This window comes from Lipophrys pholis (genome assembly GCF_963383615.2).
Source record: "Lipophrys pholis genome assembly, chromosome: 1".
Taxonomy (NCBI): domain Eukaryota; kingdom Metazoa; phylum Chordata; class Actinopteri; order Blenniiformes; family Blenniidae; genus Lipophrys; species Lipophrys pholis.
Genome location: NC_137635.1, coordinates 209,551 through 226,789, shown reverse-complemented (window position 1 = coordinate 226,789; position 17,239 = coordinate 209,551). Strand labels below are relative to the sequence as shown.

Sequence of the window (17,239 nt, the reverse complement as noted above, 5' to 3'; positions counted from 1 at the left end):
AGGAAAGGAGTTAGGAGGCTTCCTAAAGGAGTTAGGAAAGGTGTTAGGAGGCTTCCTAAAGGAGTTAGGAAAGGAGTTAGGAGGCTTCCTAAAGGAGTTAGTGAAAGGTGTTAGGAGGCTTCCTAAAGGAGTTAGGAAAGGAGTTAGGAGGCTTCCTAAAGGAGTTAGTGAAGGAAAGGTGTTAGGAGGCTTCCTAAAGGAGTTAGGAAAGGTGTTAGGAGGCTTCCTAAAGGAGTGAAGGAAAGGTGTTAGGAGGCTTCCTAAAGGAGTAGGGAAAGGAGTTAGGAGGCTTCCTAAAGGAGTTAGTGAAAGGTGTTAGGAGGCTTCCTAAAGGAGTTAGGAAAGGAGTTAGGAGGCTTCCTAAAGGAGTTAGTGAAAGGTGTTAGGAGGCTTCCTAAAGGAGTTAGTGAAAGGAGTTAGGAGGCTTCCTAAAGGAGTTAGGAAAGGAGTTAGGAGGCTTCCTAAAGGAGTTAGGAAAGGAGTTAGGAGGCTTCCTAAAGGAGTTAGGAAAGGTGTTAGGAGGCTTCCGAAAGGAGTTAGGAAAGGTGTTAGGAGGCTTCCGAAAGGAGTGAAGGAAAGGTGTTAGGAGGCTTCCTAAAGGAGTGAAGGAAAGGAGTTAGGAGGCTTCCTAAAGGAGTTAGGAAAGGAGTTAGGAGGCTTCCTAAAGGAGTGAAGGAAAGGAGTTAGGAGGCTTCCTAAAGGAGTTAGTGGAAGGAGTTAGGAGGCTTCCTAAAGGAGTTAGTAAAGGAGTTAGGAGGCTTCCTAAAGGAGTGAAGGAAAGGAGTTAGGAGGCTTCCTAAAGGAGTTAGTGGAAGGAGTTAGGAGGCTTCCTAAAGGAGTTAGTAAAGGTGTTAGGAGGCTCAAGTTGTTCTAGGCAGATTATTGCTTTGGTTCTAAAGGAAGCATCAGTGGTTCCTAGGCTAAAGGAGGTTCTAGAGGAAGCATCAGTGGTTCCTAGGCTAAAGGAGGTTCTAAAGGAAGCATCAGTGGTTCCTAGGCTAAAGGAGGTTCTAAAGGAAGCATCAGTGCTTCCTAGGCTAAAGGAGGTTCTAGAGGAAGCATCAGTGGTTCCTAGGCTAAAGGAGGTTCTAGAGGAAGCATCAGTGGTTCCTAGGCTAAAGGGGGTTCTAAAGGAAGCATCAGTGGTTCCTAGGCTAAAGGAGGTTCTAGAGGAAGCATCAGTGGTTCCTATGCTAAAGGAGGTTCTAACGGAAGCATCAGTGGTTCCTAGGCTAAAGGAGGTTCTAAAGGAAGCATCAGTGGTTCCTAGGCTAAAGGAGGTTCTAAAGGAAGCATCAGTGGTTCCTAGGCTAAAGGAGGTTCTAAAGGAAGCATCAGTGGTTCCTAGGCTAAAGGAGGTTCTAACGGAAGCATCAGTGGTTCCTAGGCTAAAGGAGGTTCTAAAGGAAGCATCAGTGGTTCCTAGGCTAAAGGAGGTTCTAGAGGAAGCATCAGTGGTTCCTAGGCTAAAGGAGGTTCTAAAGGAAGCATCAGTGGTTCCTAGGCTAAAGGAGGTTCTAAAGGAAGCATCAGTGGTTCCTAGGCTAAAGGAGGTTCTAGAGGAAGCATCAGTGGTTCCTAGGCTAAAGGAGGTTCTAGAGGAAGCATCAGTGGTTCCTAGGCTAAAGGGGGTTCTAAAGGAAGCATCAGTGGTTCCTAGGCTAAAGGAGGTTCTAGAGGAAGCATCAGTGGTTCCTATGCTAAAGGAGGTTCTAAAGGAAGCATCAGTGGTTCCTAGGCTAAAGGAGGTTCTAAAGGAAGCATCACTGGTTCCTAGGCTAAAGGAGGTTCTAAAGGAAGCATCAGTGGTTCCTAGGCTAAAGGAGGTTCTAAAGGAAGCATCAGTGGTTCCTAGGCTAAAGGAGGTTCTAAAGGAAGCAATGAGCCTCCTTTCCTTAGCTTAGTGAGAACTCACAGTCCTCATCATGGCCGCATCACAAAGCATTTCCGGGCTGAAGGACAAGGAGATAGAGAAGGAGACAGGAGGGACAATTCCACGTACCCTACCTTTATATAAAGCACTGGTATAAAAAGATGGAGCTGGTCCTGGCTGCCCCATATTGATCCTACTGATAAAAAAAATCAACACTGCTGTGAGAAATGAAATATTTTGTTCTTTGTCTTGTGAAACAAAACATGTTTATTTTTGGACAGATGATCAAATTTGTGTTTTCTCCTCATGTCTACTTCTTAGTGCTCATCTACATGGGTCTTGCCATTATTCGTATGTCCACTAGAGGGAACCAGGCGGAATAAATGACCAAAAGAAGAGACGTCTTGTGATTAATAAAAAAATATAGAATTTCAACCACCTTCTCTTTCTGGTATGCTGTGATCATATTCCTACTGGCCACTAGAGGGCACTAAAGCGCAGGATGCAGGTGGAGATCAGTTTCCTCAGAGCAGCTCTGATGTGAAAGCGGGACATATAGTGTGTGTGTGTGTGTGTGTGTGTGTGTGTGTGTGTGTGTGTGTGTGTGTGTGTGTGTGTGTGTGTGTGTGTGCCTCCTGGTAATTACCTAAGCTTGGATCTGTTGGGGGGGGGGGGGGGGGTAGGAGGGAGGAGACTCGGTGAGGAAACAAAGTCTCATTGCGGGAGAAGCGTCGCTGCGCTGCGCTGCGGGAGAAGCGTCGCTGCGCTGCGCTGCGGGAGAAGCGTCGCTGCGCTGCGCTGCGGGAGAAGCGTCGCTGCGCTGCGGGAGTCTGTCTGTGGGACTTCTGTTGCGGGAGTTTGTGCGGGAACAGTTTACGGCAGGTGAATCTTCAGGAATAATCCAGGTAATTTCTTGTAATCCCACCTTCTGCGTGTTTTACGCGTTGTTACTTCAGTAACTTTACTTACTGCGGAATTTGAAATATTCATAGATTAACAGTAGTTCAAGATTATGAGATTAAAAAGTTCAATTTCTGATCTTCATTTCATAGTTTTGATGCTTTTAGTCGCACTTTGTCTTTTAATAAATCCTAAACTCAAACAGCTTTACTTTATTAACACGTGACTTTATTAAAACATGTCCGATGTTATGATAAATTGTAATTAGGATAAACTACACATTTGATTTTATAATGTTTTAATTAAGAGTTTTGTCAACATTAACCTTCAGTTTGTATCTTCTAAATGCAGTTTTTTATTGTTAGATTTGATTCGTCATGTCATTATTGTTTGTATGGAAAGTTCTGCTGCATGAAGTTAAAGTGAGTTTATGTGGTTATTAAAATGTTTTAGTGTTTTTTTAAAGTTCACAGTCACCAGGTTTCTCTCCTTTACCTCATGTGTTGTTCTGTTCTGGGATGTACTGCTTCGGATCAGCAGTAATCTCATATTGTCATATGAAAAGTAGACCAAAGAGAAGTTCCACTGGGGCACAATGAGTATTTTGTTCATGTTAATGTGAAGGAATGAGGAAGTTTCTAAATATCAGCAGCTGAAGCTTGAAGTCAAACCTGTGAACCGTTTCATCAGAAAATCAATGATGTGACCATTTATGTTGAAATTTGATCTGATTCTCTCAATATTTTACCTCCTTTCTGAGGAATTTGACCCATTTCTGGTAGATTATTGTGATTCACTCAGGAGCTCTGAGTTACTTCGCAGTAAGAGTAACTAAAGTAAAAACAGCAGCAGCGTTACATCTGGACCGAACAGGACAAACGTCTCAGTTACACAATTACATTTCAGCTACGATGCTGGTGCCGTCCCGATGGATGGAGGGAGGGAGGGAGGGATGGAGGGATGGAGGGATGGAGGGAGGGAGGGAGGGATGGAGGGATGGAGGGAGGGAGGGAGGGAGGGAGGGAGGGATGGAGGGAGGGAGGGAGGGAGGGAGGGAGGGAGGGATGGAGGGAGGGAGGGAGGGAGGGAGGGATGGAGGGAGGGAGGGAGGGAGGGAGGGAGGGAGGGATGGAGGGAGGGAGGGATGGAGGGATGGAGGGAGGGAGGGAGGGATGGAGGGATGGAGGGAGGGAGGGAGGGAGGGAGGGAGGGATGGAGGGAGGGATGGAGGGAGGGAGGGAGGGAGGGAGGGAGGGATGGATGGATGGAGGGAGGGATGGAGGGAGGGAGGGAGGGAGGGAGGGAGGGATGGATGGAGGGATGGATGGAGGGATGGAGGGAGGGAGGGAGGGAGGGATGGAGGGATGGAGGGAGGGAGGGATGGAGGGATGGAGGGATGGAGGGATGGAGGGATGGAGGGAGGGAGGGAGGGAGGGAGGGAGGGAGGGAGGGAGGGATGGAGGGAGGGAGGGAGGGAGGGAGGGAGGGAGGGAGGGATGGAGGGAGGGAGGGAGGGAGGGAGGGAGGGAGGGATGGAGGGAGGGAGGGATGGAGGGATGGAGGGAGGGAGGGAGGGATGGAGGGATGGAGGGATGGAGGGAGGGAGGGAGGGATGGAGGGAGGGAGGGAGGGAGGGATGGATGGAGGGAGGGAGGGATGGAGGGAGGGAGGGAGGGAGGGAGGGAGGGATGGATGGAGGGATGGATGGAGGGATGGAGGGAGGGAGGGATGGAGGGATGGAGGGAGGGAGGGAGGGATGGAGGGATGGAGGGATGGAGGGATGGAGGGAGGGAGGGAGGGATGGAGGGAGGGAGGGAGGGAGGGAGGGATGGATGGATGGAGGGAGGGATGGAGGGAGGGAGGGAGGGAGGGAGGGAGGGATGGATGGAGGGATGGATGGAGGGATGGAGGGAGGGAGGGAGGGAGGGAGGGAGGGATGGATGGAGGGAGGGAGGGATGGAGGGAGGGAGGGAGGGATGGAGGGATGGAGGGAGGGAGGGAGGGAGGGAGGGATGGAGGGATGGAGGGATGGAGGGAGGGAGGGAGGGATGGAGGGAGGGAGGGAGGGATGGATGGAGGGATGGATGGAGGGATGGATGGAGGGATGGAGGGATGGAGGGATGGAGGGAGGGATGGATGGAGGGAGGGAGGGAGGGATGGAGGGATGGAGGGAGGGATGGACATTGAAGCTAGAGGAACATTTCTGGATGGAAAGTGGATCAAAATAACTTGAGGGTCGGATTATTAGAATTTTGTGTTCTGGCTTTCATAACTTTGGGGATGGAGTTTTCAGAACTCTGAGGGCGGGGCTATCAGAACGCCGAACACCCCAAACGAACGCCCTGGACGTCCTGAACGTCCTGAACGTCCTGAAGGTCCTGGACGTCCTGAAGGTCCTGAACGTCCTGAAGGTCCTGGACGTCCTGGACGTCCTGAACGTCCTGAAGGTCCTGAACGTCCTGAACGTCCTGAACGTCCTGAAGGTCCTGAAGGTCCTGAAGGTCCTGGACGTCCTGGACGTCCTGAACGTCCTGAAGGTTCTGAACGTCCTGAAGGTCCTGAACGTCCTGAACGTCCTGAACGTCCTGAACGTCCTGAAGGTTCTGAACGTCCTGAACGTCCTGAACGTCCTGAACGTCCTGAAGGTTCTGAACGTCCTGAACGTCCTGAACGTCCTGAACGTCCTGAACGTCCTGAACAAAGGCAAACATGTCAGCGTTTTGAACCTCTTCATCCATCCTGTGATTGAGCAACACAGGTCAGAAGACTGATATTGATCGGGGTCTGATGTCGTCCTGCGGTGGAGGAAAGTGAATCTAATGAGGACAAAGACAAAGTTCCAGACCAGAAAGAGACCTGGACTCTGAGCTGGTTCTCGGAACGCACCGACTCAGACTTTGTGTTGACGAGGTCATTTGAGGATTGGAGGTTTAACTCTGCTGCCTGATTGATTTGTGGAGAACAAACGCAGAAACACCAGAGATGTTGACTGACGTAGTTGATGATTAACATCAGAGTTGGAAAAAGTTCAGAGTTTCACATTCCTCTGTTTTGTGGGATGACTGGATGCGGAGCTCCGCCCCCTCCCACTCGCAAAGAGAGCGACACCACAGCAAACACCAGAACACCGGAGGAGTGTGTGGTGATGTTTACTGGATTGGGTGGAGGCGGTGGTGTGGTGACGGTGATATTTGAATGGGTGGAGGCCAGTGGTGAGGGTGGGATGTTTACTGGATTGGGTGGAGGTGGTCGTGTGGTGGCACTTTAATGTTTACTGGATTGGGTGGAGGTGGTCGTGTGGTGACGTTGTGATGTTTACTGGATTGGGTGGAGGTGGTCGTGTGGTGGCACTTTAATGTTTACTGGATTGGGTGGAGGTGGTCGTGTGGTGACGTTGTGATGTTTACTGGATTGGGTGGAGGTGGTGGTGTGGTGACACTGATACTTCAGTGGGTGGAGACGGTGGTGTGGTTGTGCAGTGATATTTGAGTGGGTGGAGGTGGTGGTGCAGTATAATTTGAGTGGGTGGTGCTGTTATATTTGAGTGGGTGGAGGTGGTGGTGTGGTGACAGTGTGATATTTGAGTGCGCTGAAGCGGTGGTGAGGTGGTGCAGTGACCCTCCCTGGTTCTCCGTCTCTTCAGGTACTGTCAGGTGGAGCCTCCATCCGCCACATGGCCTCCAACAGCACGCCGGACGGCTGCGGCACCTCCGTCACCTCCCTGTACTACAACCTGTGCGACCTGGGCACGGTCTGGGGCGTGGTGGTGGAGGCCGTGGCGGCGGCTGGCGTTGTCGTCTCCATCGTGCTCTTCACCTCGCTGCTGGCCAGTCTGCCCTTCATCAAAGACGCCGGCCGCAGGAGCTCGGTGGCGCTGCACGCCGTCTTCCTGGTGGGAACCGCCGGCCTCTTCTTCCTCACCTTCGCCTTCATCATCGGGAAGGACTTCTCCACCTGCGCGTCGCGGAGGTTTCTGTTCGGCGTGCTGTTTGCCGGCTGCTTCTCCTGCCTCCTGATGCAGAGTGTGAGGCTGAACGTCCTGGCCAGGCGGAGCCAGGCGCCACCGGCGTGGGCACTGTGTCTGGGGGCGCTGGCGCTCTGGCTGGTGGAGGTAATCATCAACACGGAGTGGCTGGTCATCACCGTGGCGCACCGCCCACCGGACCCGCTCAATGCCACAACCGATGCGGGACGGGCCACTGCTGCTCTGTGTAACATCGCCAACCAGGACTTTGCGATGGCGCTGATCTACGTCATGACGCTGATGCTGGCGGTGCTGGTGGCGAGTCTGGCCATCATGGCGGGGAAGAAGTCAGAGTGGAGGACAGACGGAGCCTGGATCTTTCTCACCGGCCTGCTGTCCGTGGCCGTCTGGGTGGCATGGATCGTCATGTTGGTGTGGGGGAACAGGCGGACGGGGGGACCCTCGTGGGATGACCCCACCTTGGCCGTTGCCCTGGTGTCCAACGGTTGGACCTTCATCCTCCTTCACGCCATCCCGGAGTTGTGCCGCCTCGCCAGCGGCGCCGGCGGCCAGCAGGACCAGGGACAAGACTTGTACCTTGACAGAGGCGTCGGCTACGAGACCATCCTGAAGGAACAGAGCCCCCACAACGTCTTCATGGAGAACAAGGCCTTCTGCATGGACGAGAACCCCCAAGGTCCATCACCGTCTTCCTCCCTTCAACCTTTCTTCAACTCAGTCAGTCAGTCAGCTAGTCAGCTAGTCAGTCAGTCAGTCAGTCAGTCAGTCAGTCAGTTAGTCAGCTAGTCAGCTAGTCAGTCAGTCAGTCAGTCAGCTAGTCAGTCAGTCAGTCAGTCAGTCAGTCAGTCAGCTAGTCAGCTAGTCAGTCAGTCAGCTAGTCAGTCAGTCAGTCAGTCAGTCAGTCAGTCAGTCAGTCAGTCAGTCAGTCAGTCAGCTAGTCAGTCAGTCAGTCAGTCAGTCAGTCAGCTAGTCAGCTAGTCAGTCAGTCAGCTAGTCAGTCAGTCAGTCAGTCAGTCAGTCAGCTAGTCAGCTAGTCAGTCAGTCAGCTAGTCAGTCAGTCAGTCAGTCAGTCAGTCAGTCAGTCAGTCAGTCAGCTAGTCAGCTAGTCAGTCAGTCAGCTAGTCAGTCAGTCAGTCAGTCAGTCAGTCAGTCAGTCAGTCAGTCAGTCAGTCAGTCAGCTAGTCAGCTAGTCAGTCAGTCAGCTAGTCAGTCAGTCAGTCAGTCAGTCAGTCAGTCAGTCAGTCAGTCAGTCAGCTAGTCAGTCAGTCAGTCAGCTAGTCAGTCTGTTAACTGACTAACCTAAATGAAACTATCAAATGTCAGCTGGAAAAGTTAGTATAATTTCTTCTGCTGCAGATGTTGGATTCTAATCAGTAGTATTGATGTTCTAATGAGAACTGAAATGATTATAAAGTTTTATTGATTTAATTGATGATTAGCAATAGAATTGTCTGGAAGTTATGAATCGCAGAGCAATGTTCTCAGTTCCTCAGTAGAGCATCTTCCTCCTCTAACCTCAGATTACAGAGCATTTTCCTCCTCTAACCTCAGATTACAGAGCATTTTCCCCCTGTGTTTTCTTCACAACAGTAATAAGGTTTTGTGGAACAGCAGCTAGTAGAGTAACAGATTACCAAGGAGTAGTAGTCAGTAGTTAGTCAGTAGTTAGTCAGTAGTTACAGGCTGTAGGTGTTATTTCATAGTTTTCTTCAGCGTGCTGGGAAACAGGCTCTCACTGTGGTTTGTTGACCAACCAGACTAAGCAGGTCCTGATTGAGAGTCAGGTTGCTGGTTACATTCTCATGTCAGCCAGGAGTAAAGTAACTCCACTACTTGAGAAGTAATGAAGTCCTGAGTTGATCCGCAGGCTGTGGAATCATCACTTCACACTGTCTGTGTTCACAGTCTGGGACTCAAACATCTCCCAGATGAAGCTGTTGCCACACCTCCGTTGCCATGGAGACAGAGCAAACATGAACGTTCCAGGTGGAAATGAAAAGTACGATGCAGTCACTGATTAACAGGAAGCAGCTGGAAACACTGCTTCATATTCACTCTGAGATCACAGCAACTCAGCAACTATTTTAATGAACGGCAACGTGGCAATAAACCACACAATGGACAAAACACTGTGATGTTCTCCCCAGCTGTTTACTGAAGGAAGGTGCTCTATAATCTGGGGTTACAGGAGGAAGATGCTCTATAATCTAGATGTTAGAGGGGGAAGATGCTCTATAATCTGGATGTTAGAGGAGGAAGATGCCCTATAATCTGATATTAGAGGAGGAAGAGGCTCTTTAATCTGATTTTAGAGGAAGATGCTCTATAATCATGGTGCTCCTCTGGAAGGAGGTACGTAGATTTGTCCACTCAGTGAGACGCAGCAGTTTGAACACAATTGTGATTAACGACCAACGTGCCAACGTTTCAACTGAAGGTATTGTTTCATGTTGGGTTCAGGGTTCAGGGTTTAGGATTCAGGGTTCAGGGTTTAGGATTCAGGGTTCAGGATTCAGGGTTTAGGATTCAGGGTTCAGGGTTTAGGATTCAGGGTTCAGGATTCAGGGTTTAGGATTCAGGGTTCAAGATTCAGGGTTTAGGATTCAGGGTTCAGGGTTCAGGGTTTAGGATTCAGGGTTCAGGATTCAGGGTTTAGGATTCAGGGTTCAGGATTCAGGGTTCAGGATTCAGGGTTCAGGATTCAGGGTTCAGGGTTTAGGATTCAGGGTTTAGGATTCAGGGTTCAGGGTTTAGGATTCAGGGTTCAGGATTCAGGGTTTAGGATTCAGGGTTCAGGATTCAGGGTTTAGGATTCAGGGTTCAGGGTTTAGGATTCAGGGTTCAGGATTCAGGGTTCAGGATTCAGGGTTTAGGATTCAGGGTTCAGGGTTTAGGATTCAGGGTTCAGGATTCAGGGTTTAGGATTCAGGGTTTAGGATTCAGGGTTCAGGACTCAAGATTCAGTGGTCAGGGTTCAGTGGTCAGGGTTCAGGGTTCAGTGGTCAGGGTTCAGGATTCAGTGGTCAGTGATCAGGGTTCAGTGGTCAGGGTTCAGTGGTCAGGGATAAGTGGTCAGGGTTCAGTGGTCAGGGTTCAGTGTTCAGGGTCAGGGTTCAGGGTCAGGGTTCAGTGGTCAGGGTTCAGTGGTCAGGGTTCAGGGTTCAGTGGTCAGGGTTCAGTGGTCAGGGTTTAGTGTTCAGGGTTCAGTGGTCAGGGTTCAGTGGTCAGGGTTCAGGGTTCAGTGGTCAGGGTTCAGTGGTCAGGGTTCAGGGTCAGGGTTCAGTGGTCAGGGTTCAGTGGTCAGGGTTCAGGGTCAGGGTTCAGTGGTCAGGGTTCAGTGGTCAGGGTTCAGGGTTCGGGGTTCAGTGGTCAGGGTTCAGTGGTCAGGGTTCAGTGGTCAGGGTTCAGGGTTCAGTTGTCAGGGTTCAGGTTCAGTGGTCAGGGTTCAGTGGTCAGGGTTCAGTGGTCAGGGTTCAGGGTCAGGGTTCAGTGGTCAGGGTTCAGGTTTAGTGGTCAGGGTTCAGTGGTCAGGGTTCAGTGGTCAGGGTTCAGGGTTCAGTTGTCAGGGTTCAGGTTCAGTGGTCAGGGGTCAGGGTTCAGTGGTCAGGGTTCAGTGGTCAGGGTTCAGGGTCAGGGTTCAGTGGTCAGGGTTCAGGGTTCAGGGTCAGGGTTCAGTGGTCAGGGTTCAGGGTCAGGGTTCAGTGGTCAGGGTTCAGTGGTCAGGGTTCAGGGTCAGGGTTCAGTGGTCAGGGTTCAGGGTTCAGGGTTCAGGGTTCAGGGTCAGGGTTCAGTGGTCAGGGTTCAGGGTCAGGGTTCAGTGGTCAGGGTTCAGTGTTCAGGGTCAGGGTTCAGGGTCAGGGTTCAGGGTCAGGGTTCAGTGGTCAGGGTTCAGGGTCAGGGTTCAGTGGTCAGGGTTCAGGGCAGTTCAGTTAGTTCAGGATTATTGAGTCTCCTCCAGTAAACAGGAGTTTAATGAGAGAGTAACTGTCTGTCCATGGTCTTTTCACAGTGTCCAAACCCGTGTCCCCGTACAGCGGCTACAGCGGTCAGCCCCGCAGCTCGGTGTACCAGCCCACTGAGCTGGCTCTCATCACCACGGCAACCGTGAGTCTGTCTGTATGTGTGTGTGTGTTTGTGTGTGTGTGTGTGTGTGTGTGTGTGTGTGTGTGTGTGTGTGTGTGTGTGTGTGTGTGTGTGTGTGTGTTAGTCTTCACTGAGGATGATTGTGTGTGTGTGTGTGTGTGTTAGTCTTCACTGAGGATGATTGTGTGTGTGTGTGTGTGTGTTAGTCTTCACTGAGGATGATTGTGTGTGTGTGTGTGTGTGTGTGTGTGTGTGTGTGTGTGTGTGTGTGTGTGTGTGTGTGTGTGTGTGTGTGTGTGTGTGTGTGTTAGTCTTCACTGAGGATGATTGTGTGTGTGTGTGTGTGTGTTAGTCTTCACTGAGGATGATTGTGTGTGTGTGTGTGTGTGTGTGTGTTAGTCTTCACTGAGGATGATTGTGTGTGTGTGTGTGTGTGTGTGTGTGTGTGTGTGTGTGTGTGTGTGTGTGTGTGTGTGTGTGTGTGTGTGTGTGTGTGTTAGTCTTCACTGAGGATGATTGTGTGTGTGTGTGTGTGTGTGTGTGTGTGTGTGTGTGTGTGTGTGTGTGTGTGTGTGTGTGTGTGTGTGTGTGTGTTCCACAGCGCCCGGAGGAGTCGTCCTATGACATGATCATTCCCAGAGCCTCGACTGGCTCCGCCCACAGTGGGAGGAGCCAGCCATCCACACACTGAGAGCGGAAGCGTCACACAGCTCAGCATAAGTCGCCTCCCACCGTTTCCATAGTAACGCCTCTGATGCTCACAACCACACTTTTCCTTTGAAATCGTTTCCTGCTTCTCAACAGGAAGTGACACAAACATGTGGGAGGGTTTTGTCATGTTTGTATGTAGTCAGATTATTGAAGCCTTTTTCTGTGATTAGTTTGTAATGTTGTTGATTGTAACGTCTGAACTACGACCCTGATGACCACCTCCAGGATCTGTTTCCTGATCACTGTTACTACCAAGCAGGTTATCAACTCTCTGGTTCAACCCAGACCTATGTGTACGTGGTCACATGAAAGGGGCGGAGCTTGCAGCGTGTGACCAATCACAGAGGGAGAAACCCTGCAGAGCAGCTGACTCTACCATAGAGGAGCAGTTAATCTCTGAGATTATGAAGAATTCCAACCCATCCAGCAGCTCAAAGCAACACTGCTGCTGCAGCCAGAACCAGAACCTTCCTGACTAGTTAATGCTGACTTGGTGAGATTAGAGCAGATTAATTCATGGGACAATAGAACCAGAGTCACTTCACTTTATTCCAGCAGAACGGTTCCAGGCAGAGCTTCCTCACTGCTCTGCTTTTACTTTACATTTGACCTCCTCTGGTTCTGAGGAGGAGGTTCTGAGGCGGAGGTTCTGAGGAGGAGGTTCTGAGGAGGAGGTTCTGAGGCGGAGGTTCTGAGGCGGAGGTTCTGAGGCGGAGGTTCCTCCGTGTGAGTGTGTTTCCTGTTGGAATATTAATTCATCACCGTGACGACAGGAGAAGTTCTGCTTCCATTAATTCATGGTTCTGCAGTTCTGTCAGCGTCAGCATTATTATTAAGATCATTATTCCAGATCAACCCTCCTGGAGCCAAACAGACTTGGAACAAGAACCAGAACCAGAACCAGAACAAGAAGAAGAACCTCCTTCAAAGCTCAGTGACCAGGATTTATTGGGTTCTGTTAAAAAGATTGTTCTAGATACGTTCTCCTCTCCTCTCCGCTGCAGCTCAGAGCTGAACCTGCCCACCAATCACCATCATTTAAGAATGGGCGGGGCATTTTCCAAGAGATCTGATTGGTCAGGAGGCGGAGCTTTACCCTCACTGTGCTCTTATCCAGAACATATCCTGCTCCGGAGCAGGTTAGACATTCAGAATGTAAAGGCTCCTGCATCCTCCCTTTTTGAACCCATAAGAAGAAGAAGAAGGTTCAGCAGTGACTCACCCAGCGACCGAAAAACAAGCTTTTTCTGCAGGACTGTTCATACTCCGATAAGAAGCTGTGGAACTCACAGGCCACGCCCCCTCACAGCAGGCCACGCCCCTCACCGCAGACCACGCCCCCTCACAGCAGCCACACGTCTGTGATGCGTTTCAGTAATAATAGAGAGTTTGTGTCAGAGCGCCATGTTGGTCGGTTTTAACTCCAGGAGCTGACAGCTGTTCGTGATGCGTTCAGGTGCATCATGTAAAAGCCTGCACTCCGACATTATAACGAGCTGCAGCGCTCGTACAGTAGCGATGTTACAAGCTAAATATGATTAAAATATGACTGATAGTCATGAGCGAACTGGAACACGCATGAGCAGCACACGGCAGAGCAGAAGTTTCGGCAGAGCGGCTCCCACACAGTTCGGCCAGGGCGGCCGACACTGCTGAACCTTCGTCTTCTTCTTATGGAGGATGAAGAGGCCTTTAGGGTCTGTGTCTGTGTCTTTGTGTGTGTCTCATACTCTGTGTTCACTTCCTGTTTTATTGTGGAATTCCTTGGTATTCAGTCTGATGTGTCTCACCTGTGACTTCCCTCTCCTCACGGATTTAAACCTGCTCCTTCATGTATCTGTGCTCGTTGGTCATTGTTGCTTGTCTTCATGACTCCAGCCCTTTCCTCGTGGGTTTCTTCATGTTTTGGATTTTCCCGTGTACCGACCTCCGCCTGGACCTGGACTCCCTTTGTGAATGCCGATGGTAAACCTGTTTGCCTTGCTCATTCAATAAAACCTGCAAAATGCCAGGCTTGTTCTGGAATCTGCTTCTGTTTCATCCTCGTCCCTGAAACAGAGTCAGTTACCATGGTGATTTATCCTGGGAAGGAGTGAACCAGCGTCGTAGTTCGGAAAACCAGAGTTTATCCTGACGTTACCTCCATAATAGAAACCCAGAGTTAATCCTGAACTTTCCTCCATAGTAGAGAACCAGAGTTAATCCTGAACTTACCTCCATAGTAGAGAACCAGAGTTAATCCTGAACTTACCTCCATAATAGAAACCCAGAGTTAATCCTGAACTTTCCTCCATAGTAGAGAACCAGAGTTAATCCTGAAGTTACCTGGATAAGAGAAAACCAGAGTTTATCCTGACGTTACCTCCATAATAGAAACCCAGAGTTAATCCTGAACTTACCTCCATAATTGAGAACCAGAGTTAATCCTAAAGTTACCTGGATAAGAGAAAACCAGAGTTAATCCTGAACTTACCTCCATAATAGAAACCCAGAGTTAATCCTGAACTTACCTCCATAATAGAGAACCAGAGTTAATCCTGAAGTTACCTGGATAAGAGAAAACCCAGCATCGCAGTACAGCCTCTGGTGACGCTACGCGTCGTATTTCCAACATTCAGGTTCCTTTTTGGTTTATGGCGTCAGCTCGCTAGTATTAGCAGTGTTAGCACCCTGTCGCCATCAAACCAAAATATTAAATAGAATCCTACTTTATCATTTCCTTCAATGAGGGAGGGGTCTTGCTCAGGGACCCCATGTTTTTGGACTGTGGGAGGACACACGAGAGTGAGAGTGCTGACCACTGTGTGGCACTAAGTACCAGTAGGTCAGACGTAGTACCTGAAGGTCTGACATATTACCCGTTGACCTGACGTAGTACCTGAAGGTCTGACATATTACCCATCGACATTGACGTAGTACCTATGGGTTTGACGTAGTACCTGTCAACCTTACATAGTACCAGTCGACCTTACATAGTACCAGTCGACCTGACGTAGTACCAGTTCACCTGACGTAGTACCAGTTCACCTGACATAGTACCAGTTCACCTGACGTAGTACCAGTCAACCTTACATAGTACCAGTCGACCTTACATAGTACCAGTCGACCTGACATAGTACCAGTCAACCTGACATAGTACCAGTTCACCTGACATATATAAGGTTGACTGCTTACATAGTACCAGTTCACCTGACGTAGTACCAGTTCACCTGACGTAGTACCAGTCAACCTTACATAGTACCAGTCGACCTGACATAGTACCAGTCAACCTGACATATGTAAGGTTGACTGCTTACATAGTACCAGTTCACCTGACATAGTACCAGTTCACCTGACATAGTACCAGTCGACCTGACGTAGTACCAGTCAACCTGACATAGTACCAATCAACCTGACGTAGTACCAGTTCACCTGACGTAGTACCAGTCAACCTTACATATTACCAGTCGACCTTACATAGTACCAGTCGACCTGACGTAGTACCAGTCAACCTGACATAGTACCAGTTCACCTGACATAGTACCAATCAACCTGACGTAGTACCAGTTCACCTGACGTAGTACCAGTCAACCTTACATAATACCAGTCGACCTTACATAGTACCAGTCGACCTGACGTAGTACCAGTCAACCTGACATAGTACCAGTTCACCTGACATAGTACCAGTTCACCTGACGTAGTACCAGTTCACCTGACATAGTACCAGTCGACCTGACGTAGTACCAGTCAACCTGACATAGTACCAGTTCACCTGACATAGTACCAGTTCACCTGACGTAGTACCAGTTCACCTGACATAGTACCAGTCAACCTGACGTAGTACCAGTCAACCTTACATAGTACCAGTCGACCTTACATAGTACCAGTCGACCTGACGTAGTACCAGTCAACCTGACATAGTACCAGTTCACCTGACATAGTACCAGTTCACCTGACGTAGTACCAGTTCACCTGACGTAGTACCAGTCGGTCTTCCAGTAACTGAAAGCAGAATTCAAAGCCTTATCAGGTGATCATTTCCTTGTTCCAGAGTCTCCGACCGGGGCCGGTACGGGCCTTCGCTTTCCTGGGTCTGGGGGCGGGGCTGGTCCGGGGCGCGGCGGCTGGGGCCGTCTCTGCCTTGCTGGGTTGGGGGGGGACGGTGGGTGGGCCGGCTCCCGGGGGTGCGGCGGGACTCGCCGCCGGGGTTGGGGGGGCTCTCGGCCCGCTCGGCCCGGGGGTCCTGTGCCCTTTATCCTTCTCTTGTGGGCCCCTCTTGCCTGGGGGGGATTCCTCTCTTCATTCTCCGTCGGGTGCTTTTTGGGCGGGGGCGTGGCTCTCTGGGGTGGTTCGCTGGGGCCTCCCCGGGCCTGGGGGGCTGCCGTCTGCCGGGGTGGCGGTGTCCGGGCCCGCTGGCCTCAGACCCCGGGGTGTCGCTACGGGTCCCCCACACACACACACACACACACACACACACACACACACACACACACACACACACACACACACACACACACACACACACACACACACTTCCACTCCTCACTAAAGGTGCTTCTGAAGTTGCTTGTTCTCTGTCATCATTTGCTCAAACTTTGGAGGTCATGTTCCTCTTTTGTTGTCGCCTCTTTGTTAATTCATGTTCCTGCTTCACGTTACTGTCTAGATAGAGCTGCTCAGGCTGGTTAATCTAGAAAATCATTTTACTGTCTAGATAGAGCTGCTCAGGCTGGTTAATCTAGAAAATCATCTTACTGTCTAGATAGAGCTGCTCAGGCTGGTTAATCTAGAAAATCATTTTACTGTCTAGATAGAGCTGCTCAGGCTGGTTAATCTAGAAAATCATCTTACTGTCTAGATAGAGCTGCTCAGGCTGGTTTAATCCAAAAACAGTTGGAAAATATTTGGATCAGTGTGATAACTGCAAATAATATATGTAACACAACAAGGATATTGTATGTTATCCCCCTCCCCCCTCCCCCCTCCCCCCTCCACCCTCCCCCTCCACACTCCACCCTCCCCCCTCCACCCTCCCCCTGCCCCCTGCCCCCTGCCCCCTGCCCCCTGCCCCCTCCACCCTCCCCCTCCACCCTCCCCCTGCCCCCTGCCCCCTCCCCCTCCACACTCCACCCTCCCCCCTCCACCCTCCCCCTGCCCCCGTCTCTATGAGCTGTGTTCATAGAGACGTGTGGGCGGGGCCTAAATCCACCATGACTCAGGACGACGAGGACTTCTGCTTGTTTCATGTAAATGTGAAGAAATGATCGTATTACAGAATAAAAATAATCTGATGAGAAATGGATTTTCATGGTTTTTGTTTCATGTTTGGATAAAAGTGGTTCCACAGCTGTTTTTGAGATGTGACAAAATCCACAGCATCCTGGTGAGTTCTCAGTGTCCTGGTGAGTTCTCAGTGTCCTGACGAGTTCTCAGTGTCCTGGTGAGTTCTCAGTGTCCTGGTGAGTTCTCAGTGTCCTGGTGAGTTCTCAGTGTCCTGACGAGTTCTCAGTGTCCTGGTGAGTTCTCAGTGTCCTGGTGAGTTCTCAGTGTCCTGACGAGTTCTCAGTGTCCTGACGAGTTCTCAGTGTCCTGACGAGTTCTCAGTGTCCTGGTGAGTTCTCAGTGTCCTGGCGAGTTCTCAGTGTCCTGGTGAGTTCTCAGTGTCCTGGTGAGTTCTCAGTGTCCTGGCGAGTTCTCAGTGTCCTGGT

At 50.5% G+C, this 17,239-nt stretch overlaps 1 protein-coding gene across 2 annotated transcripts; it reads left to right on the top strand.

Moving 5' to 3' along the window:
- The first annotated feature begins 2,569 nt into the window (after window positions 1–2,569).
- Window positions 2,570–13,575, top strand: gprc5c (G protein-coupled receptor, class C, group 5, member C). Of its 2 annotated transcripts, XR_013935992.1 has the most exons (5): window positions 2,570–2,778; window positions 6,417–7,434; window positions 10,768–10,862; window positions 11,443–12,226; window positions 12,269–13,575. XR_013935992.1 is itself a non-coding variant. In XM_080480113.1 (4 exons), the coding sequence occupies exons 2-4, from the start codon at window positions 6,447–6,449 to the stop codon at window positions 11,530–11,532; spliced, it is 1,173 nt and encodes a 390-aa protein (XP_080336239.1). In that variant the 5' UTR covers window positions 2,601–2,778; window positions 6,417–6,446; the 3' UTR covers window positions 11,533–13,575. The 2 variants fall into 2 exon arrangements, 1 of the variants encoding a protein (XP_080336239.1); XM_080480113.1 differs by having other exon boundaries at window positions 2,601–2,778; window positions 11,443–13,575.
- Window positions 13,576–17,239: the final 3,664 nt, after the last annotated feature.

Coding starts and splice junctions, on each gene's coding strand:
- gprc5c (XM_080480113.1), top strand. CDS start 6,447: ATGGCCTCCAACAGCACGCCGGACGGCTGCGGCACCTCCGTCACCTCC. Junction 7,435..10,767: donor CATGGACGAGAACCCCCAAG/GTCCATCACCGT, acceptor GTCTTTTCACAG/TGTCCAAACCCGTGTCCCCG. Junction 10,863..11,442: donor CTCTCATCACCACGGCAACC/GTGAGTCTGTCT, acceptor TGTGTTCCACAG/CGCCCGGAGGAGTCGTCCTA.